Genomic DNA, 23,827 nt, shown 5'->3' with positions numbered 1-23,827 from the left:
CTTATCCCTACCTTATAACTAAGGAATCTAGAATTAAGCCATGGTTAGGCACAGAGGCTCACAGCTGTGGTAAGTTACTTAATCTTTGGAAGGTTCAGGGATCCCTGGGTGGCGCAGTGGTTTGGCTCTTGCCTTTGGCCCAGGGCGCAATCCTGGAGACCCGGGATCGAATCCCACATCAGGCTCCCGGTGCATGGAGCCTGCTTCTCCATCTGCCTATGTCTCTGCCTCTCTCTCTCTCTCTCTGTGACTATCATAAATAAATAAAAATTAAAAAAAAATCTTTGGAAGGTTCAGTCTCCTTAAAGTAAAAAGAGAATACTAATATCTATGTCGTGGGGTTTTGAAGATGAAGCGTTGCCAAAGGTTCAGAAATAGCAGAAGCAAAACCGCTGCATCACCGACATAGCAATTAGTAAAAGTTCATGGGCAAAAAATAGTTTGCAAACTGGAAGCACTCCAACTGAACACGGAATGTTAAATTCAGAGGTATATTGTCACGAAGCAGTTCATATGGTGAGGAGGCAGTGGCTTTTTACTCTTCAAATCCGTTATGATGTTAGTTTTCCTAGTGATAGGGATGTGGTAAAAGTAGTTACTTCATATCCATCTTGAGAACACTTTTAAGTTTCATTTTTGGTTTTCAGAGGCATTAATAAGAAACGGCCCAGGGATCCCTGGGTGGCGCAGCGGTTTGGCGCCTGCCTTTGGCCCAGGGCGCGATCCTGAAGACCCGGGATCGAATCCCACGTCGGGCTCCCGCTGCATGGAGCCTGTTTCTCCCTCTGCCTCTCCCTCTGCCTGTGTCTCTGCCTCTCTCTTTCTCTCTGTATGACTATCATAAATTAAAAAAAAAAAAAAAATTAGAAACGGCCCAAGTTAAGTTTTGCTTATTTTACAGAACAAGCTAAATTCAGATTTGCTGATAGGATTAAACTGGTTTGCCTGCTCAGGAAATTTCTTTTTTTTAAAGATTCTATCTATCTATCTATCTATCTATCTATCTATCTATCTATCTATCTATCATCTATCTATCTATCTATCATCTATCTATCTATCTATCTATCTATCTATCTATCTATCATCTATCTATCTATTTATCTATCTATCTATGGGGGACAGAGAGAGGCAGAGACATAGGCAGAGGGAGAAGCCAAGTCCCTGCGGGGAGCCTGATGCAGGGCTCCATCCCAGGACCCCAGGATCACCACCTGAGCCAAAGGCAGATGCTTAACCAAAGGCAGGTGCTCCCTGCTTAGGAAATTTTCAAGCCTGGTCTCCAACTGTGTTTGATTTTAACAATGTGAAAGTTATATAATAGTGCTTAGCTCCATGCCTGACATAAAGTAAGAATTCATTTAGCCATGCTTATGAATCAGTGTGCAAAGCATCTATAACATATGTTTACTTACCCCATTTCCTTCTCATCCTCCCTCCAAACCTTTCAGGGCCTCTACTTTGCTTCTCTTTCACCCTGAACAAACCCCTCCTGACAACCTTCTATCCCATCTATCCCAGCCAGTCACTCTGAGCCTTGCTTTAACCCTCATCTCTTTGTTCTTCATTCTCCTCTCTCTTTCCTTATTTTCTTCCTGGCCCTTCCCCTTCTTCTCTCTCCAGACTCTTCTCTCTTGGGAGTCTGGAGAATCGAGCTGGCTGTACTGCTTTGGACAAATGAACAAGTCACTTCACTGCTGGGTCTGTTTTCACAACTGAAAAATGGAAACAATAATACCTACTTCACAGGTATTGTTAAGTGGTATAAGAATAAAGCGTAGAGGGATGCCTGAGTGGCTCAGAGGTTGAGCATCTGCCTTTCGCTCAGGGTGTGATCCTGGGATCCAGGATTGAATCCCACATGGGTTCCCTGCATGGAGTCTGCTTCTCCTTCTGCCTATGTCTCTTCCTCTCTGTGTCTCTTGTGAATAAATAAATTCTTATTTATTTATTTATTTATGATAGTCACACACACACACAGAGAGAGAGAGGCAGAGACACAGGCAGAGGGAGAAGCAGGCTCCATGCACCGGGAGCCCGACGTGGGATTCGATCCCGGGTCTCCAGGATCGCGCCCTGGGCCGAAGGCAGGCACCAAACCGCTGCGTCACCCAGGGATCCCTAAATAAAATCTTTAAAAAAAAATTATAAGAATAAAGTGTTGAGCTACGTAAACGGTACAGAGCCTTACAAAGGTCAGGGACTGGCACTAACCACTTGCATTTCCTTTCAGGTCCTTGCCCTTTTGTGGGACTAAGAAATTCTTCTAATAGATAGTTAGGATGTTAACTCCAATCAGAGTGCAGCTTTGCTGGTTGTTCCCGCCTTCCACGCCTAAATGAGCCAATCAGAGCGTCCGGAGGGCGTCGCGGTCTCTCCCTGCCTGGGGACCCGGACAATGGAGCTTGCCCTTCTCTCCGCCCTTGCAGCTAGCTTGTTCTCGCCTCGCATCCCAGCTTCTCGGCGGTGGAAGGAGGGTCCTCCTCCTTCCTTGTCTCAGCCCGGCGGATCTTGGCATCGCGGAGGTTGAACGACGAAAGCCGGAAGTGTGCGCCGCGGCGGCGGGTCCCCACGAACTGACACCGGAAGTAGCCTTGCTGCGGGATTCCGCCTGCTGCGCTATGGCGGCGATCCCCCCAGACTCCTGGCAGCCGCCCAACGTGTACTTGGAGACCAGGTGAGAGGGCTCGGGCCTCTGGGGCTGGGCTGGCGGAGGCGACGCGGAGTCCAAGCTGTGCCGCGGTTCTGGGCTCCCGGTGCGCCCCGCGCAGGGGCCGGCCTCCTCGGGGAGAAGCCCGCAGCGGCGGCAGGGGGGGCCGCCTGAGGGTTGAGTGGGGAGCGCCGCCGCCCGCGTCCGAGCCCCGCACCCGCTCGCCCCGAGGCCTCAGGTTCATGCCTCCGTTCCCTCAGCGAGCGTGTGTCGAGTCTACGAGCCGGCGGCGTCGGGCTGGAATCGGGCTGGAGGTGCAGAAGGCGCGCACCGCCTTGCACTTAGGACCTTGCAGTGTAGTGAGGAGGGCAGGTCTGTAATACGAACGTTGTAGGTAGTTGAGTTGCATAAAATAGGATTACTGGGAAGGCACGGAAGATGCACATTTTCCCCGCTATCAGAGAGGGGTATCCTTGAGCACCCACCAGCTAGTGCCGTGCCCCTGACGTGTAGAGCACGTTATTGAGTTTGATCCACTTAGCAACTCAAATCACATAGGTATTAATACACCTTCTCTCCAGTCTTAGCGGAGGAAATGGCAGCGTTTACAGATTAAATGATTTGACCAAACCCATCTATCTAGCATGTAGGGGATCCTCCTTTGGAGCCTGGGCGGCCTGCCTCACGTGTGCTCAGCCCTTTAGCCCCATTCATTCCATTGCCTCTTTGGAAAAAGTCCAGATGGTCTTTCCAAATAGGACAGTAACCTTTAGCGACTTCTTACTGCTACAACAGTATCAAATGAAAACGTCACAGTCTGACATTCAAGATGGTTTTTCTCATCTAGGCCTTCTGCCTAGCTAGCTCTCCGGCTGCATCTTTTGCCATTCCCACATCAGAAGCCAAGGTCCAGTCCATGGTTTTCTGTCTCCGCAATGCTCTTGGCCATGTGTTTTTCCCCCAGAGCAGTTCTCAGACGCTGCTTTTGCTCTTTGGTCATCTTCTGTGTCTTATATTACAAAATTCTACTTCTTCAGGCCTCTGCTTGAAAGTAATTTCTGAATTCATCTGTTAACATTTTTTTTTTTTTAAGTTACAAAATAAAATGAAATCTAAATCTAAGCAGCATGGAAGTGTATAGACTCTTCCTATAAAAGTGTATAGACTCTTCCTATAAAAACAGTTAATAGTTTGTTGGATGACTTACATCCTTGTCTGTGAACAGATAAACAAGTGTTTTTCTCTTTTATGTTCTGTTTCTTAAAAACAGGATTGTATGATTATGCTGTATATGTTTTTTTTCTCCCTGTAACTTGCTTTTCTCTCACTTAGTATTGTGAAAGTATAGTGGCTTCCCATAGTATTGATTTTTTTTGTATTTTAATCATTTCCTCTTTGAGGGGCACTTTTTTTTTTTTTTATGAGGGGGCACTTAAATTGCCTCTCGATTTTTGTTAGGATAAATACTGGAATAAATATCCTTGCACATACTGTATCCACATTTGTAAGTTTTGCTGTAGAATACTTTGAAGTTGAAATTGCTGTCAACAGATATGCAGATTTGAAAATTATATAGGTATTTCCTGAATGCCATTCCAAAAAGTTATTCCCTGTATTTAAAAAACATGCACCAAAATACAAGCTCCACGAGGGGGAAAAGCACCTAGAACCATGCCTTACACAGAGTAGATGTTAATCCCCATAGAATGTTAGTAGTACGAAGGATGATTTGCTGGTAGAAGGGCTTTTGGAAAGGTATGTTCTAGCACACACCATATATATATATATTTATAGAGTGCTTACACTGTGCTTGGCACTGGGTATCCAGGCTATACAGAGTTGCCTCATTTTTCACATTTTTGGAGCTTAAAATCTAGGTGAGTGATTGATTGAATGTAGGGGAAGGCACCTAAGTCTTTTCCTTTTTCCTTTTCCTTAGCCATACTTCAGGGGAAGAAGTGCTTGTCCTGTTTGGTAGGTATAGACATTAGAAGTAGTTAGGTTTTTCACTTATCGCACCCCCTCCTAAATACACACAAACTGTACTTTTTTTCCCCATTAAAATGTTTATATTTCCATGGTTCAAAAATACAAAAGTTTAAAATAAGATTCTCATTGGGATGCCTGGGTGGCTCATCGGTTGAGCACCTGCCTTTGACATGGGGTGTGATCCCAGAGTCCCAGGATTGAGTCCCATGTCGGGCTCCCTGCATGGAGCTTGCTTCTCCCTCTGCCTGCGCCATTGCCTCTCTCTCTCTCTCTCTCTGTGTGTCTCATGAATCAATAAATAAAATCTTTAAAAGAAAAAATAAGATTCTCGTTGAAAGCCTTCTTGTTTCCCATTTACCCAGTTTCTACTCCCAGACAGAAACTCATGCATGTATAAATAAGTACAAATTCCTGATATGTTAATGTCCTCTTAAAAAAAATTAAGTGCAGTTTTTTTCCTAGTTTAAGGGCTGATTATATTGGTTTCCCATGATCGATTTTTTTTAAAAAAATATAAAGTTGGGCCGCCTGGATGGCCTAGCGGTTTAGCGCCACCTTCTGCCCAGAGTGTGATCCTGGAGACTCCGGATCGATTCCCACGTCCGGCTCCCTGCATGGAGCCTGCTTCTCCCTCTGCCTGTGTCTCTGCCCCCCTCTCTCTCTCTCTCTCTGTGTGTGTCTCTCATGAATAAATAAAAAATAATAAATATTTTTAAAATAATAAATATAAAGTTCAGATTTTTAGTTGTCCAAAATTACCTTGTTTTTTATTTTTTTTTTTAAGATTTTATTTATTTATTCATGAGAGAGAGAGAGAGAGAGAGAGAGAGGCAGAGACACAGGCAGAGGGAGAAGCAGGCTCCATGCAGGGAGCCCGACGTGGGACTCGATCCCAGGTCTCCAGGATCACGCCCTGGGCGGAAGGCGGCGCTAAACCTCTGAGCCACCCGGGTTGCTCAACTACTTTGTTTAAAAGCAGTATTGGAAGCTCCTGTATGTTTTACTCAAAATATGTGTGTTTATGTTACTTACATTGTGAATGTGATGTTTTCCTTTGCCAAGCATGAAATCTGGTGTGTATTACAATTTCATGAACTATATAAGCTCGAAAATAAAGAGTCCCGGATGCGTCCCACATAATATTCTTTCCTCCTGTGACCTTAATCTTGACTGGAGCTCTACTCTCCTCTCCCCATGCAGCATGGGGATCATTGTGCTGGAGTTATACTGGAAGCATGCTCCGAAGACCTGTAAGAATTTTGCTGAGTTGGCACGTCGAGGTTACTACAATGGCACCAAATTCCACAGGATCATCAAAGACTTCATGATCCAGGGAGGTGACCCAACAGGGACAGGTATAGTTAAGCCGACCTTAGCTGAATTCAGTAAAATAAGGCTGAGAGAGGAGCATGTGTGTGTGTGTGGGGGGGGATTTTTGTTGTTGGTTTTGGATATGTTGCATTTGAAATACTTGCCAGATCTTCAATTAGAGATGTTGAATAAGTAAAGGGATACTGAATGTGGAATTCATGGACAGACCTGGGATGGAAGTACAAATCTTGGAGTTACTATCATTTAGATGAAACGTATTAGTGAAATTGGTGGATGCCAGCATTAGTTTCAAGGCCCCTTTTAAGCCTGCGTTTTCTCCCTGCTGATTCCTGCTCCTGCTTTTTTGCCTTTAAATAAGTTTGATATTCTTTGTGGCAGTCTTTTCTTAGTCCTGTTCCTCTTTGTCATTCTCAGTTGTTCTCTGTTTATCCTTTATGACCAGAGGCATTCCTTTTTTTTTTAATATATAGGGACACATGTGAAAGTACAGTATAGGGGCACCTGGGTGGCTCAGTTGGTTGAGCGTCCGAGTCTTTGATTTCAGCTCAGGTCATGATCTCGGCGTCATGAGATTTTGCCCCGAGTTGGGCTATGGGCTCCACATGGAGTGTGCTTGAGGTTCTCTCTCTCCTTTTGTCCTTCCTCTTGCTCGTGAACACATTCTCTGCCCCCTTCTCTCAAGATAAATAAAAATCTTAAGAAAAAAATACAGTATATACAGGAAACTACAAAAAATGAACACTCTTAAGTATGCTTCCTAAAGATTTCTAACCACTATTAGTTATTAATTATTCCCACAATATTCCCAGTTCTTAGAAATGATTGATGTTAACTGTTGGTGGCCATTATTCTAGACATTTTTTTTTTTTTAGATACCTAGTCAAAAGGATGGATGGATGGATGGATGGACGGATAACTAGCTAAATGGAAATAACAGTAAGAGAATAGGCTATGTCGTGCATGCTGTTGTTTTTAAATTTTTTTTTTTTTTTTTTTTTATTTATGATAGTCACAGACAGAGAGAGAGAGGCAGAGACACAGGCAGAGGGAGAAGCAGGCTCCATGCACCGGGAGCCCGATGTGGGATTCGATCCCGGGTCTCCAGGATCGCGCCCTGGGCCAAAGGCAGGCGCCAAACCGCTGCGCCACCCAGGGATCCCCATGCTGTTGTTTTTAAAACCAAAAAAATATATTTAGTTTTTGTGTGCGTGTATATATATATACACACACACACACAAACACACACACTACAAATCTCTGTGACAGGTGGGTGTCTTACTATTTAACTCAGTTCCAACATCATCTAAACAGATGTCATCAGACCCCACAAGTTAAGGCCCAGTCCCACAAGATTGCCCCCTGCCCCCCTCGCCCTACTTCATTTGCAAGCCTAGGTTATCAGATGTTCCAGTAACCCACTTGGGTTCATTTAATTTGCCAAAGCAGCTCACAGAACTCATGGAAGTACATTTACCAGTTTATTAAAGGATATGGTAGGGACGCCTGGGTGGCTCAGTGGTTGAGTGTCTGCCTTCGGCACAGGGCATGATCCCGGGGTCCTGGGATTGAATCCTGCATCAGGTTCCCCCATGGGGAGCCTGCTTCTCTCTCTGCCTGTGTCTCTGCCTTTCTCTCTGTGTCTCTCATGAATAAATAAATAAAATATTTTAATCATGGCTTGGTCTTCTGGTGACAGTCCCCATCTAGGAGCCATCCAGGAACCCACCTACCTCTAGAACGAGATGCTCCTGGTGCTTTTATCATTTAAGAATTTAAAAGGGTTTTAGAAGCTCCTGTTTCAGGGACAGGTCAGAGACCAAAAATTAGAACAAGAGATGCTCCTAGTGTTGTTATCATCTAGGAAATTACAGGAGTTTTAGGAGCTCAGTGCCAGGAACTGGGGACAGATTATATGTAGATATATATAGTTATATGTTATATCTTTTTTTTTTTTTAATTTTTATTTATTTATGATAGTCACAGAGAGAGAGAGGCAGAGACACAGGCGGAGGAAGAAGCAGACTCCATGCACCGGGAGCCCGATGTGGGATTCGATCCCGGGTCTCCAGGATCGCGCCCTGGGCCAAAGGCAGGCGCCAAACCGCTGTGCCACCCAGGGATCCCCCTTATATCTTCTATTACCTCACACCTATACCCCCCTTCATCTCGTGCTGCCCCCTGCCCCCCGCCCAACCTGGCTCTCAGTTTTTGTCATTAGTTGTATTTTTCCTCGTCAGAGCACATTTTCCACACCGTGCTTGATTCCCTCAGCTACAGTATGGGTTCTGCATTTCAGAGGGTTTGGTGCGCACCACTAGACTTTTCTGTTCACAAATGTTAGAAGGCAGAATTTCCTGCTGAGTGGTTTGTGCAAGGGCTGGAGGGTGTTATATTTTGTAGCTCAGTCATGTTTGAGAATTTGGAAAAGACCATGACTGGGTCTACTGTTCTTGGACCACACTCATTCCCTCAGATCTTTTTAGGCAGTTTGGCTCTGTTGCTTTCTGGTTTGAAGTGTGGCATTGGAGAACACTAAGGCCAGATTTACTCCTTCCTTCAGCTTAGGGAAAATGTGTTTGTTTGCTTTTTAAAGGTTTTATTTATTTATTCATGAGAGACACAGAAAGGCAGAGACACAGGCAAAGGAAGAAGCAAGCTCCTCACAGGGAGCCAGATGGGGACTCAATCCCCAGACCCGGGATCACGCCCTGAGCCAAAAACAGACACTCAATTGCTGAGCCACCTAGGCGTCCTGAAAATGTTTTGATTTGTATTTTTGAATATTTTCTCTGTTACTTGCTCTGATTTTATATTTCAGGAAGCCAGTTTTTCTTTGTTTCATGACCTCTGCCTTCCATATCTATTACATTTCTTTTAAGTGAGATGATGTTTTCCTATTTTTTTTCTTCGTCCACTGAGATAATGTCAGACCTTTACTCTGTGCCTTATTTAACTTTTAGTCATGTCTATTCTGTTCTTTACTGCTGTAATTGGTTTATTAGCTCTGTATTGGTGTTATCAAACTCAGTCTGTTTCCTTAGCTCTTCAATCTTTTCACCTTATTCTGTTGATATATTATCCTGTTTTTGAGCTCTTGTTTTATTGGATTCTTATTTCTGTTGAAGCATCTATAGCTTAAGACAGCTGCGGATAAGCCCTTCTTGGACTGGCTTGTTTTCTCCCAGACTGAGTTCCTGAGGTGTGTTTTTTTTTCTTTCTTACACCCTTTCTTTTCTTTTTCTCCATTTGTTGTAATATGTCTGCATAGTTTCTGTGCCACTTCTTTTCATCTTTTCCATACTTGATGTCGGTACTGATGCTGTCTGTACCTTTTATTTGCTCAGATACAGTATAAGTGGATTCTCTTTGTCATTATTCCCACCTCTGTGGGACCAGTTATCTTCATTCCAGATGCTAGATTTCTTTGTTTCCATCTTATTCTAGCCCAAAGAGGTGGGGTAGGAGAGCTAATCCTGAGTGCACCTTATGGGAGGGCTCAGCTCTGTTCTGTTTTCCAGCCTCCATTAAAGTCGTGTCCATGGGTCACCTGCACCAATCAGTGATATCCATCTCCCCCACTCCAGGCTCTGGGTTGGCTCCTGAGAATAGCTGTACTGGAGGAGAAAGATCCTCCTACCCTTTGTCATTCATAGCTGGGTCTCTATAACAAGACAGATTAATGAGGGAAAAACATGCAAATATGTTTGCTGTAGGTGTGGATGACACCAGGCCTTGATAAAAGAAATGAAGATCCCGATTGCAGATTCCTCTTGGGGTCCTTCTGTCTTGGAGATGGGATATTCTTTTCCTCCTGGTATAGGGACAGCACCTCTCACATGAAGGTCTTAGGACCTACTTCAGGGGAAAGTCAGAATGTCATTCTTGTACCTGACGTTTCTCAGATTCCTTCAACTTGAAATGTTCAATGTATCAAAGTGCTACATTTTGGGGTAGCTTGTCCTGAAATCCATCAGGGCCCCGTGTTCCCCACAAGATGCCAGGTGCTGATGGGCACTGGCCACAGGCAGGTGGCCTTGCTGCATTCCTCCAGAGTGCCTGTGATATGCACAGGCTTCTGCCTTTAGGGGCTTCTCTTTATCTTTTTCAGGACTGCTGGCCCATTCACCCACCTACCCTTCTATTGGCTTCTCGGAATTGGAGGGTATTTGTAAGAATCCTCTGGTTTATACTCTTTCTTTCCTGATTACTACTTATAGAGAGTACAGGCAGAGTCTAATCCTGCTTCACTCCACTTCTTTTTTTTTTTTAATTTATTTATTTTAGGAGGGAGAGAGAGCATGCGCATGGAGGGGGGCAGAAGGAGAGGGAGAGAAGCAGACCCCACGCTGAGCACAGAGCCCACAGGGCTCAATCCCACCACCGTGGGATCATGACCTGAGCTGAAATCGAGGGTCAGACACTTCACTAGCTGAGCCACCCAGGCACCCCTTCACTCCACTTCTTTATCTGAAAGTGTCCTGTAAACACTTTGATGTACTTCTTTCCTGTCTTCTTCCTCTTTCTTATTATGAGATAAAATTTTAATTATAACACCAGTGAGCTGAGAGAGTCCATGATGAGTGTACAAGAATTGGGAGTGACTCCAATGTGAATTGCTTATGTCGGAGCTTCCTTATATTTCTATAATTGGTTTGCAGTCCTTCATAATGTCACATTTCCATGATGCAGTTTTAATGAGACTGAATCACTCAAAAAGGATTTTCAAGTAAATTGCACCCAGCCTCAAGTATAATGGATGATTAAGCTAGCAGGTCTGTGGTAGAAGGCAAACAAGAGTTAGACCCTCCTGGGTCACTAATGTGAACTGCTAGCTGATTAGTAACGTGTTTTTTTTTGTTTGTTTTGTTTTTTTTTTTTTTTTGCTAAATATCTCAGATGAGCAGCATGAGGCATCCCGGGCTCATCAGCAAGCCAGTGTACTATTTCTGTCCCCGACTGGCCCTCAGTCTGGCTACTGTGCAACCATTCTTTCCATGGTTTTTCTTAGACACCTTTGCCAGGTGTTTTTTCGATTTGAATTCCTTTGACTTCCTGCTGGATTTTTTTTTTTTTTTTTAAGTTTTATTTATTTTATGATAGGCACACAGTGAGAGAGAGAAGCAGAGACACAGGCAGAGGGAGAAGCAGGCTCCATGCACCGGGAGCCCGACGTGGGATTCGATCCCGGGTCTCCAGGATCGCGCCCCGGGCCAAAGGCAGGCGCCAAACCGCTGCGCCACCCAGGGATCCCTTCCTGCTGGATTTTAAACTATCTTTCCTCATTTAAATTTCTCTTCTTTTAATGACTGTATGCTGGCTTTTTCTTTAGCTGTCTAAATATCTTTTTATCTTTTTCTACTAACTTCTTCCCTTTCTCCTTCCTATAAGACATGACATCCTGTGAAGCCCTTCCTTTTGCTCTTCAAGCTCTGCACTTAGCCTCTCAGTGCTCACCAGCTGGTGTGATTGTAGTGATTAATTGCATGCTGATTATGCTGTGCATCACCCTCCCTCTGACTTCGTGTCTCCTCTTGGTAGCCCCAGGAACACCTGAAATTTAACGTGTTGAACAGCAAGCTCATCGTTAATTTTATTCATTTGATGAATATTTGGCAAGAGTCCGCTGGGTATCCTGTGCTATTCTAAGTCTTAGGTGGAGAGACTTAGGTGTTAGAAGCCAAGGCATTTTCTTTTCCTTGCAGTGTTCCTTCTCTGTCAGGAAGACAAGATAGTTCTTTTAAGAAACAACTAGAGAGTAATGATGACATAATGTGCACATTTACAGTGGTACGCTTTGGATCACATATAAGAGAGATTGGAAGAATTCATAATATGACAGTGAAGTGGGATTAGCATGGGATGGAGGCATATTTTGAGTGGGCCTTGAGGGAAAGATAGAATTTTAACTCTTGAGGGAACCGAGAAGGGCATTATAGATTTAGGAAGAAGAAAGAGTACAGAGCAGAGGCACAAATGACAGAGACACGTCAAGTGTGAAGGAGAGCCCAGCACCCCACATGTCGTGTCTCACGTGCCTGACCGGCTCTGTGACATAATCTAGCTACCTCTTCGTGTCCAGGACAAATGTGTATGATGTGATCCCTGAACTGCATAGTTAGGGGACAGTTAAGGAGCAACTGGGGACAGAGTGCACAGAGTTGTTAGAGATAGCACGATGTGTAAGATCAGACCAGTTTATGGAGGCTCCCAGACAGGAATTCAGGTTTGATCTAACCTCTTCTGGAACCATTCTGGGCTCCAGAGTTTCTTGAGTCTGGGATAAGAAAAATATGTGAGGAAGTTTAATTCAGTGGTAGTATATGGCAAGGTCATGTAGCATGGGGTGAGCAGCCTGGGTTGTAGAGCCTGGTGGGATTGGGGTTGAACCTTAGCTTCACATGAACACTTACTAAATGTAGGCAAGTTCTGTAAGCTCCCTGAGCCTTCTTACCTATAAATGCACAGTATGGTTTGATTGTATGCACCTCATGGAGTTGTGAGCAGTAAATGAACTGATGTTTGTAAAATGGTGACTACAGGCTTGACACAAAATAGCATTTAAAAATGTCATTTATTATTTATTTTGGTGGTTAACTTATTTAACAAATGTCTTTTGGACTCCTGCTACATTCCAGGCTTTGTTCTAGGAGCTAGTACGTAATATACAATGAGGCCATAGCAAATGATATGGAAAAAATACTCTATAAGCCAAAATGTTCAACCTTGGCACTATTGACATTTTGGGCTGGATAATTCTTTGTTGTAGACGGCTAGCTAGCTGGACATTGTAGGATGTATAGCTGTTTCCCTGACCTTGCTGTGCTGGATGCCAGTAGAACTCCTCAATGTTACAACTACCAATGTCTCCACACATTGCCCAATGATCCTAAGGGGCAAAATCACCCCCAGTTGAGAACCACTGGGATGGATAGAGAGTGAGGGAGGTGCTATTTTGGATTGTGTGATTAGGGAAGACCTCTCTGATAAGGTGGCATTTGAGCAGACCTCTAAATAAAGTAAAGTAGTGAGCCTGAGAGTGTCCGAGGCAAGGACATTCCAGAGGGAAAGCAATCACAGGCCTTAGACCAGAGTGTGCTTGGCAAGAAATAGCACAGACTAGTGTGCCTGGAGCAGGTGAGTGAGGAGAAAAGGTGCATGAGGGCAAAAGTGTTAGGAGATAACTTTGGGGGGTAGCAGAGCACCAGGTCATGGAGTCTCATAAGTTATGATGAAGACTTTGGATTTTTGTCCTAAGCATGATAAAATACCACTGGAGGATTTTGAGCAGAGGACTGCCATGATGCTTTTTTAAAAAGGATCCTCCTGGCTTCCATGTGGAAAAATCAGCTGGTGTGGAAAGGAGGAGACAAGGCTGGAAACAAGGAGACCAGTTGGAAGCTTGCACGGTTGTCAGAGCCAGAGCTGTTTGTATTTGGATTAGGGTGATATTGGTTCTGTTGGTTCTGGTCCTCTGGGAAACAGGTGGCAAGACAGAGTTAGACATTTAGGAGATTGATTGGAATAACACCTGTGAAAGTTAAAGGGGCAAGGAAGCAAGATTTGGAAGGGGAGGTCTTTAGACATCAGTGTAGGTCTAACCTGTGAAAGGAGAGGGGGCAGAGAAGAAGGAGCCAATAGAGAAAAGGAGGAGCCACCAGTAAGGTGGGATTTCAAGAGGGGTGACATCAGCTGTCAGATGCTGCTCCCGGAGCAGGCAATGCTAGGCCCAAGGATTGACCATTGGATTTAATGATGTGTGGTCACTGATAACTTTGACAAGAGCCAGGTCATTGGAGTGATGAGGGCAAAAATCTAAATTGAGAGTGAACGTTCAGAGGCAGGAGAGGAAGCCAAGATAGGGATGCAGAAACGTAGGGGGATACTTGCAGATAGAGTTTTTGGTTTATTTTTTAAGACTGGAAATTTTTATTTTATTTTTATTTTTATTATTTTTTTTTAGGATTCCACCCATTTATTCATGAGAGACAGAGAGAAGCAGAAACATAGGCAGAGGGAGAAGCAGGCTTCCCGTGGGGAACCTGATATGGGACTCTATCCCAGGATCCCAGGATCGTGACCTGAGCCAAAGGCAGATGCTCAATCACTAAGACACCCAGGTCCCCCAAGACAGGAAATATTAATACCATTTTTTTTATGCAGATAGGAATGATCCACTAGAAAGAAAAACTGATACAGGACAGGGAGGAATTGCAGTTGCAAAGTTCCTTAAAGGTGAATGGGATTAGATATGTGGTAGTGGGAAGGTCATATGAACAGTGTATTAATACAATGTATTAATAAGGGAAGAAGGAAGGTAAACAGGTGGATATGTAGAAAGGGAAGTGGATTTGGTGGTGAGAGCATGTGGAAGTTCTCTATGAAATTTTGTCAGTGAAATAAGCCAAAGTTAACACAGAGTGATGAGCAGAGTGTGCAGTGGTGTAGATTTGCCAAGAGAAGAATTGCAGTAAACCCAAGCAGGCTGGCCCCCAGGCTGAACTATTAATCTCTACCTACACTTTCCTCATGGAAAACACCCAGGTTATCTCAGTGCATGGAAACGGGTAGTGTAAACCATGAAGCAAACACAGTATTATCAATGATGATGAGCTCCCTTTAACTATCTCATGACAAGCCTGTGAGATAGAAGTACTACTACTGCTATTCCTCTTTTCCAGACAAGGAAATTGAGGGGCTTAGAGAGGACAAGTACTTTGCTTAAGGCTACATTGCTGGTAAGTGATGGAGTTGGAACAAAAACCCAGATCTCTCTGCCCCAGAGGCTGGTCAGGAAGAGAACACACCTAAGAACTGCAAAGCTGAGTTCTCAGAGAAAGGTAGCATACTTTCCCACCTTAGGTCTGGTATCTGGCCTTTGCCCTGGTAAACAGTCCAGCAGCAGCTTCACTGACTCTGTTACTAACAAGCAATTGTATCAATTTGGGATGTTTTTTGCTACAAGTAACAAAATTCAAGATCCGGGCTTAAAGGAAGAGAGCTTTTGTTTTTCTCACTTAACAGAGTGTCTGAAGGTGTTCAGCTGCCCAGCAGAGCAGTCAGGGGCAGGGCTCACTATGTCTTTCCATTCCATTGTCAGTGTGTTGGCTTTTTTTTTTTTTTTTTTTAAGATTTTATTTATTTATTCATGAGAGACACAGAGAGAAAGGCAGAGGAAGAAGCAGGCTCCATGTAGGGAGCCCGATGTGGGACTCAATCCTGGGTCCCCAGGATCAGGCCCTGGGTTGAAGGTGGCGCTAAACCGCTGAGCCACCAGGGCTGCCCAGTGTGTTGGCTTTTGATCTCAAACTTGCCTTATGCTTGCAAGATGGCTGCTGCTGCTCCTGACATCACCTCTGCTTTCAAAGAAGGAAGACAGAAAAAGGAGCTATGGTGAAAGACAAAAGGAGTATATTTATGCCTTTTTATCAGGAAAACTATAGCTTTCCCAGAAACTGTCCCCCCCCCCCCAACTGGGCTCTGTTTATTTATTTATTTATTTTTTTTTTTAAATTTTTATTTATTTATGATAGTCACAGAGAGAGAGAGAGAGAGGCAGAGACACAGGCAGAGGGAGAAGCAGGTCCCATGCACCGGGAGCCTGACGTGGGATTCGATCCCGGGTCTCCAGGATCGCGCCCTGGGCCAAAGGCAGGCGCCAAACCGCTGCGCCACCCAGGGATCCCATGGGCTCTGTTTATATTAGGAAGTCAGAACTGGATCACCTGACCACCCCTAGCTGCAAAAGGAACTGGTTGGTACCTGCCTTTCTTGTCTCTGAAGTTGATGCAGGCCATGAAGAAGGGGTTAGAAATGCTGGGAGGATAGCTATCCTGCAGTTAGATGCTCTCTTGCCAGAAGAAAGGTTTCAGTTGGTGAGTGGCCTTGTGGTATCTGGTGCCCCCAGGCAGAGCTTTCACTTAGGTCTGCTAATGGGTCACTGGCCCACCTGTGGCTGTTTGGGGGCTGGATATGAATGGCATGGGAGCAGTGGGGATCAGTAGCACCAAGTATGGCCATCTTTGTGTGAGAGCATGCTACATGTCTGAGTTGCCACTCCAGTTCATTGTGAGAGGTTTCCACATTGTAAACAGGAAGAAGGGACACCAGAGGAGTCCTGGGGATAGGAAAAGATCTTAAAGCAGAAGCACCAATCATAAAAAATATTAAGGAATTTCAACTGTAAAACATTCTGTGCATCAGAAGACCCCATTAAATAATAGACTGAAAAAAAAGGGGGCACTTGATGTAATGAGCACTGGGTGTTATTTTCAACAGATGAATCATTAAACTCTACCTCTGAAACTAATAATACATTATTTGTTAATTAATTGAATTTAAACAAAGAGTGAAGAAAAGTCCACTGAGAAAAAGTATTCGCAAAAAGCATTTACTGACCAAGGATTAGTATCCAGAATACTAATCCTAATAATACGCCAAGTATGTATTTATGTATGTAAAAAAAAAGTAAATGTCAAACCACTCAGTAGATAAGTGGCTGTTCCCAGAAGAGGAAAGCTAAATAGCCAGTAAACATGAAATTCTGCACACATCTTCAAGGAAATGCAGGTTAAAACACAAGAGATCTGACACCTCTCAGGCCGACGAATGTTAGAAAGTCTGGCTAAAGGACCTAGATCAGTAAGAGTGAACACTGTGGATGAGGGTGCACATTGGGGCCACTTCTGGCAAGATAAGTTGAGGACATCTAGTAATGAGGAAATACTCAAACCATAGCCCTGCCCATCCCCCATAATGTGTAGTCCCTGAGAGGTCCTGCACTTATGTCTCGGAGACTGTACGAGAATGGTTATTATTTGCATGGTTTATAACAGCAAAAACATAGAATGGATGCTAAATATCCATCAGCTTGAGAAAAGAGAAGATTGGTGTTATAATCCGTAGTGGAATGAATAGCATAGAAAGCTGCATGGAACCAGATGATAAATATCACTTATAGTGGTGAACACAGAAAAGCTAATTGCCGAAGAATGCAGAGTATTCTTTCTTTCTTTTTTTAAAAAATATTTTATTTATTTATTCATGGGAGACACACACACACAGGTAGAGAGAGAGGCAGAGACACAGGCAGAGGGAGAAGCAGGCTCCATGCAGGAGCCCGACGTGGGACTCGATCTGGGACTCCAGGATCATGCCCTGGGCCAAAGGCAAACACTCAACCACTGAGCCACCCAGGCGGCCAGCAGCCATACATGTTTTTTAAGGGATGCATACATAGGTGTAGAAAGGAAATAATGCATGGAAGTGTCAAACTAAGTGACAGACTTCTGGTCAGCATGGTGGTTCCCCAAAGGCAAACTGTGATTCTTTGTTGCATTGTTAGCTAGGGGTAGGGGGGCAGGGAGAGCAGGGGGTGCATACATGGGGGTCTCAGGCTGGATATGCTGCACTGTTTCCTGAGTTGAAGGTGCAATTCGTCATATTCTTTCTCTTTTATATGTCTGAAATATTAAGTACATTGAATAAACATTGAAAACAAAGGATGGAAGAGTAAAGAACTTTCAGGGTGCAGAGTTTAGAAAGCAGATCAGTGCCTATCGCCATTGTATGTACCCTGGACCCGGCATTCTGCAAAGTTCTGAGTGCAAAGCTTCCAAATTGTCAGCTTTGTAAGTGATCCTTGACATCTGTGTAGCCTGCTCTGTACCAGAAAACTCTTTGCTCACTTTGTCCCTCTCCCATCTCTCCCCTCTTCCACATGCCCAAAGGAATGTTTTGATTGGAATTATTTTTGTCTTTTCTGGCATTTTGTTGCAAACCCTACTGGGTTGAATTAGGTTATGAAACCATAACATATTATGTATAAATGGTGCTGTAGAGACCCAGAACTAGTTGTGGCTGGTCAAACTCTGCCTAGTAAGTACAGAGGAGCCCTCCATGCTCTTCCCTCTCATCTCCTGATGACTTAAAACCCCTAGCTTCATCTATGACTCTTGACTGGCCCATGCTTTAACCCACTTGTTTGCAGTGCCATTTACGTGATGGCTTTCAGTTTCTTTCTTTTTTTCAGTATTTTATTTCTTTCAGAGAGAGTGTGAACTGCGGGGAGGGACAGAGAGAGAGGGAGGAACAGACTCCACACTGAGCAGGAAACCAGTGCAGGCCAATCCCAGGACCCTGGGATCATGACCTGAGCTGAAGGCAGATGCCTAACTGAGCCACTCATGTGTCCCAGCTTTCCGTTTCTAGAGGGCAGGGGCCCTGAGGTTTCATCCTGGCAACCCCAAATTTGCAGGGATCACACTTTCAAGGCTCAGCCCACAATGGACAGCCCACTACTGAACTTCATCCTCCACTTGCTCACTCAGTCCCTTAGGATTGACCACAGTTTCCCCCCATGGCCTTCTCTTTTATTCAGCCCTAGCACTCCCACTTACTACCCCATCAGCCCCTAGCCTCAGGTGGGAACCTTGACTTGCTGGTCAGAGAAAATATATTGGTTTTATAATTGCTGTTTAGAAGTATATTGGCAGGCTGGAATTTGGGAAATGAATTTTTACAAAATTTGGTAGTTGAGTACTTTCCAGAAGCATACGTAGCCTGGGTCAGACGGGAGACTTCCGTTAGTCAGTTAGGATTCACCCCCATTCCTTTTTGCATGAGAAGTGTTTTCTTCTAACTGAAACAGCCAGGCTCCCCTTAGAAGTGTTTTCTTACAGGGGCACCTGGGTGTCTCTGTCGGTTAAGCATCTGCCTTCTGTTCAGGTCATGATCTCAGGGTCCTGAGATTCAGCCCTGTGTGGGGCTCCCTGCTCAGCGGGGAGGCTGCTTCTCCCTCTCCATCTGCCCCTCTCCCCTGCTCATGCTTTCTCTCACATGCACGTTCTCTCTCAAATAAAATCTTAAAAAAGAAGTGTTTCTTTTTTAGAGCCAGGGGCTCTGACAGGCTCTCTGTGGTGGAACATCCTAAAAGGTAATGCAAGGGATTTCACTGTGCGCACACTTCAGCTGGCCCCAGGGGTCTGGGGAAGGTCTAGCGGGAAGGAGGTTGTGGTGCTTTAATTTAACACCCTACTTTCATAGCAGGCTGGAGAAGGTGAGCTAGTCTGGGCTAATTTCTGGCTGCCAGGCAAATAGTAGGGTGTTAAACACAACATTCACTTGGTTCCAGGCTATTTTGTCTTAGCTGGCCAACTTGAAGAAACCAAAGTAGTTCAACAAGTCCTATTTATTTTAGTAAATAATTGATCAGGAGAGTTGCCTCCTATTAGGACTTTTTTTTTTCCATTGGGAAAACCATATTTATTACATCACTTTCCTCTAAGAACAGAAACCTGGGTTAACAGCACCATACTCTTGTGGACATAATATAAATAGCACGTGGTGGTTATGGTGCTGGCAAATCATTCCTAATCCCATGTTTCTTCACAGTATCCTTGTGATAGACTACCTCTCCTCTCAGTGGACTCTGCCTGCTGTACCTCTCCTCTCAGTGGACTCTGCCTGCTGTACCTCTCCTCTCAGTGGACTCTGCCTGCTGTACCTCTCCTCTCAGTGGACTCTGCCTGCTGTAATATTCCTTTCTGCCACATTGCCACTTTCCACTGTCTCTCTTCTCCTTAAGCTGGATATCTTTGACCGAAATAAATGCTATTTTTCTTCATTGAGATCAAGGACGGCAAATAGGTTTTAATTCTTGTGCCAAATCTGATTCATTAAAAATGGCTGTCTAGAGTTCTAAGTTGGTAGGATGTAGATCAAAACTCAGCTGGGAGGAATGCTGATTGACTAGCAATGTCTGTGATGGGCACAGGGTTAAGGCTTGGGGGCACTCCTGTCTAAAATACTCCTTTAAAAAGTTAAAAATTTAGAAATCTCTATGTCTCAAATTATCTGTAGATGGTTAGATTCTAGGGGACTTTAATGTTCTTTTGATAATGTTCTATGCCTTCTGCATATTATTTGACAGCGAATGTGTATTACTTTAATACCCAAGACAAAAACACTCTTAGTGTCATTTTGAAAAGAAACATCTTACCTGAATGAAACCAGTGGTTTGAATGTGCTGTGTCAGTGCTTGGTTCTGCTGCTGGACTATGGAGTTGGAATATGTTTAGCAGGGGCTAGGCATACTTGCTGCTTTTTCCTTTCCCGTACTCTGAGAGATCTTTTGACCCTAAGCCATAATCCTTGCTGTGAGGTAGAGCAGGGGACTGACCGACTCGTTTCTTGTCTTCTAATCTGGCAGGTCGAGGTGGTGCATCTATCTATGGTAAGCAGTTCGAAGATGAACTTCATCCAGACTTGAAATTCACGGGTAAGTATATGATTTGGCTGCACTAGGTGGGAAGGGGGAGTGGATTTTAAAAGCTCACTCTTGGCTGGGATTCAGGGTGTGTGTCTGACACCATGGTGTGGTGCCACGTAACTGCCCAGCTGTGGCGCCACAGAGAGCCCTGGCGGATTAGAGAAAGTGACGCCTCTCTCTCCTGAGTAATTCAGACAGCTGATCTGAGTGTTCTAGACTCTAATTGTTGAATGTTGATGTTATAAACTATAGGAAAGCAAAAGCTTCCTCAAAGAAGCCAGATACCTTGCTGGGATTTTGAGGGGCATAAGGAACATGGTCCAGCAGTTAGTGGGGATTATCATGGTTAGAGAAGCTGGGGAGTAGGTGAAGACAAGGAAGGTGCAGTTGTTGGGGTAGGGCAGTGATGGTCTTTGTGTAAAAGCAGAGAGCCTGCCCTCAGGGGAAGAGTGTTCAGGTCACATCGTTGATGACAGAGTCCAGAATAAAGTCTAGGATAGTGTAATGTGTGCCAGGCTGGAGCAACGGGAGTTATTCATACTCCTTCTTTCTTTTTCCCACCAGGGGCTGGAATCCTCGCCATGGCCAATGCAGGGCCAGACACCAACGGCAGCCAATTTTTTGTGACCCTAGCCCCCACCCAGTGGCTTGACGGCAAGCACACCATTTTCGGCCGCGTGTGCCAGGGTATAGGAATGGTGAATCGAGTAGGAATGGTGGAAACCAACTCTCAGGACCGCCCTGTGGACGATGTGAAGATCATTAAGGCATACCCTTCTGGGTAGGCTTGCTGCTGTCTTGGGCACACCCAGATCTTCTGAGATGGCCCCAGTGAACTAGCTTCCAGATGACCTAGAAAGACACGTACTTAAACTTCATTTTGGCATTGCAAATCACAGAGCTAAAGAGACCTGGGGTCTTAGGTGAGTTAGAGATGGAAGTATATTTTAGGAGGATGCTTCTTTTCTCTTCCCGTGATGCCTAGGTTGACAGAGCATTTGCAGACATGCTCATAAATGATCATTCGCAGGGAACCGCTCATTGCAAATGAGCATACTGCTCCTCCTTGCGTGTGTCTGTTCTAATACACTTGGAACAAAATGAAGCCGACTCTGTCATTTCATAGTGCCTAACCAAACTTCTTTTCTGCAGAGATTTATATTCTACACTGCAGTCTTCAGTGGCTGACGGCCACAGAATTCAAAACCAAGTAGTGTCTATCAGCCTTCTTAACTCTCTGCACACCCTATTTCAGTCTCCTATATTTGTTCTTCCAAGGAACGTATCCATCTCTATATATATTTTCCCTCTCAAAACCAGAACATCAACACTGCTGTTTCTGACACTTAGACATCCCACGCAAAGCCACATTGAATTTTTGCCAAATGAAAAATGCATCCAACAATCAAGTTTCTAAGAAGGTGTCAAGTGGGGAATGATAATGTGTAATAATCGAGAAAGGAATTTATTAAAAGGAAGAAGAAGCATTGACCATTTTTTCTCCAGAAAGGAGTAGAAATCTGTAGTGAGCATAAGGACAGACTATGAACTCTCCTTAAAAAGCAGTATTGTCATAAAGAAGAGGCACCACTTAAGTTTTTTTAACCTAAGACTAGAGAAACTAGATGAGAGATTTTATATGTTAAGTTTTTTAAGTCTTTCTGATCTTTTTTTTAGGGGGGGGTGAACAGTAAGAGAAAGGAAGTTAACACCTATGTAATACATAGAAACTTCCAAATAAAATGCCACTGATGGTTGAAATTGCTGCTGTGGTCTGATTTATAAATAGAGTTGTTATTGTTGTTGTTCTTTAAAGATGTTATTTTTTTGAGAGAAAGAACACAAGTTAGGGGCAAAGAGAGAGGCAGAAGCAGTCTCCCCACTGAGCAGGGAGCCCAATGTGGGGCTTGATCCCAGGACCCTAGAATTAGGACCTGAGCCAAAGGCAGACGCTTAACCAACTGAGCCACCCAGGCACCCCTACTGTGTGAAGTTTTAATAGCCATTTTAACCTATAAACCATCTCAAGTTGTGTTGCAGGGCTCAGCCTCAAGATTTCACATTTTAGGTTTGTCCATCTCCAGTGGACTTCTACTCAAGGACAAGTCTAACTTTAAAAAAGTAAGTACCAGGGGTGCCTGGGTGGCACAGTCAGGTGAGCATCTGCTTTTGGTTCATGTCATGATCTCAGGGTCCTGGGATCGAGCCCCATGTTGAGCTCCTCATCCAGCGGGAAGTCTTCTCCCTCTGCCCCCCCCCCCCCCCCCCCCCCCCGCCGCTCGTGCTCTCTCCCTCTCAAATAAATAAAATCTTTATAAAAATTAAGAAAAAAATAAAAAGGCAGTACCAAAGAGCTTAAGTGATATCAATTGGCATTTCTGAATGAGGGGGAATCATCTATACATTAGCCAGGTTGATGTGCTGAGAGACCTAAAGCATCTCTTGAATATGTGGGAAATCTACATTTTTGTTGTTAGGGACCCAGAGGCAGTGCGTACTGTGCCTTCCTTAAATTGATAGCTCCTCAGGATCCCTGGGTGGCTCAGCAGTTGAGCATCTGCCTTTGGCTCGGGGTGTGATCCTGGAGTCCTGGGATCGAGTCCCACATCGGGCTCCTGTGGGGAGCCTGCTTCTCCCTCTGCCTGTGTCTCTGCCTCTCCCTCTGTCTCTCATGAATAAATAAATAAAATCTTAAAAAAAAAATTTGATAGCTCCTTGGTTGAAGAAGGTATTATAGCTTTAATGTTCTGTATCAGTCTAAAATTTTGGAAACGATGATTTGCTTTATGGAATGGCCAAAAAGTTCTATTCCCCAAGCTTGCCCCATGTTCAGCCTCTTTCTCCATCCTTCTCTTCCTTTTCTCTCAACAACAAAAAAGCAAAATCCAACAACAAACTATGTAAATGACTTTGTAACTTTTCAGAGGTAGTGTTGGGCAAAGTACTGTTCTAGACTCTGGGGGAAATAGAAACTTCTTCTGGCCTGAACTGGGCAGACATAATTGGATCCAACTCCAATTGCTCCAACTGGAGCAAAGAATAAGATGCCCATCCACTTTCTTCCCAGAGTTAAAGTCCTGAAAATGCCCAATTTCACCCAGGTCATGGAAGGGGTGGAAACGTACCATCACTATTTTGAGAAGGACAGAAGGACCTGAATCCAGTACTCTTGACCACACACAAGAATCACTGGGAGAGCCTGCTGGAAAACAAATCAGGATTTGGCATCTGGCTAGAGATTCTGCATCTCTGTCCAGCTCCTAGGAAATGGTAACTTCTGATCCAGACACCACACTTTAGTGAGATCCCAGAGGTTGTGTTTGTTCAATATGACTTTGGAGGTGGGGGTAGGGGAGATTTTCCTCAGAGCAAGGGGCAATGAGCACCATAACTTGATCTGTCTTTCCGAGCAGTGGTGGTCTTGGAAGGATGAAGAAGGATGAATGAAGATTCAAAGTGCAGGGTGAGCTTCAACATTTTCTGGCTTTGGCTGCTGAGATTAAGCTTTTAGAAACAGTGTCCTAATGGCCCCCCCTTTTTAAAGATTTTATTTATTTATTTATTTGAGAGAGAGTAAAAGCTTAAGCAGGGGT

The 23,827-nt window shown here is 44.3% G+C and overlaps 1 protein-coding gene across 1 annotated transcript; it reads left to right on the top strand.

Moving 5' to 3' along the window:
• The first annotated feature begins 2,363 nt into the window (after positions 1 to 2,363).
• On the top strand, positions 2,364 to 21,995 carry PPIL1 (peptidylprolyl isomerase like 1). Its single transcript, XM_025990836.2, has 4 exons — positions 2,364 to 2,674; positions 5,837 to 5,991; positions 20,175 to 20,243; positions 20,799 to 21,995. Exons 1-4 carry the CDS (start codon positions 2,619 to 2,621, stop codon positions 21,017 to 21,019), a joined length of 501 nt encoding a protein of 166 aa, XP_025846621.1. The 5' UTR covers positions 2,364 to 2,618; the 3' UTR covers positions 21,020 to 21,995.
• Positions 21,996 to 23,827: the final 1,832 nt, after the last annotated feature.

Source organism: Vulpes vulpes, chromosome 1 (assembly GCF_048418805.1).
Source record: "Vulpes vulpes isolate BD-2025 chromosome 1, VulVul3, whole genome shotgun sequence".
Classification (NCBI taxonomy): Eukaryota; Metazoa; Chordata; class Mammalia; order Carnivora; family Canidae; genus Vulpes; species Vulpes vulpes.
The sequence above is the reverse complement of the archived record's forward strand: the minus strand, read 5'-3'. Positions and strand labels throughout refer to the sequence as shown.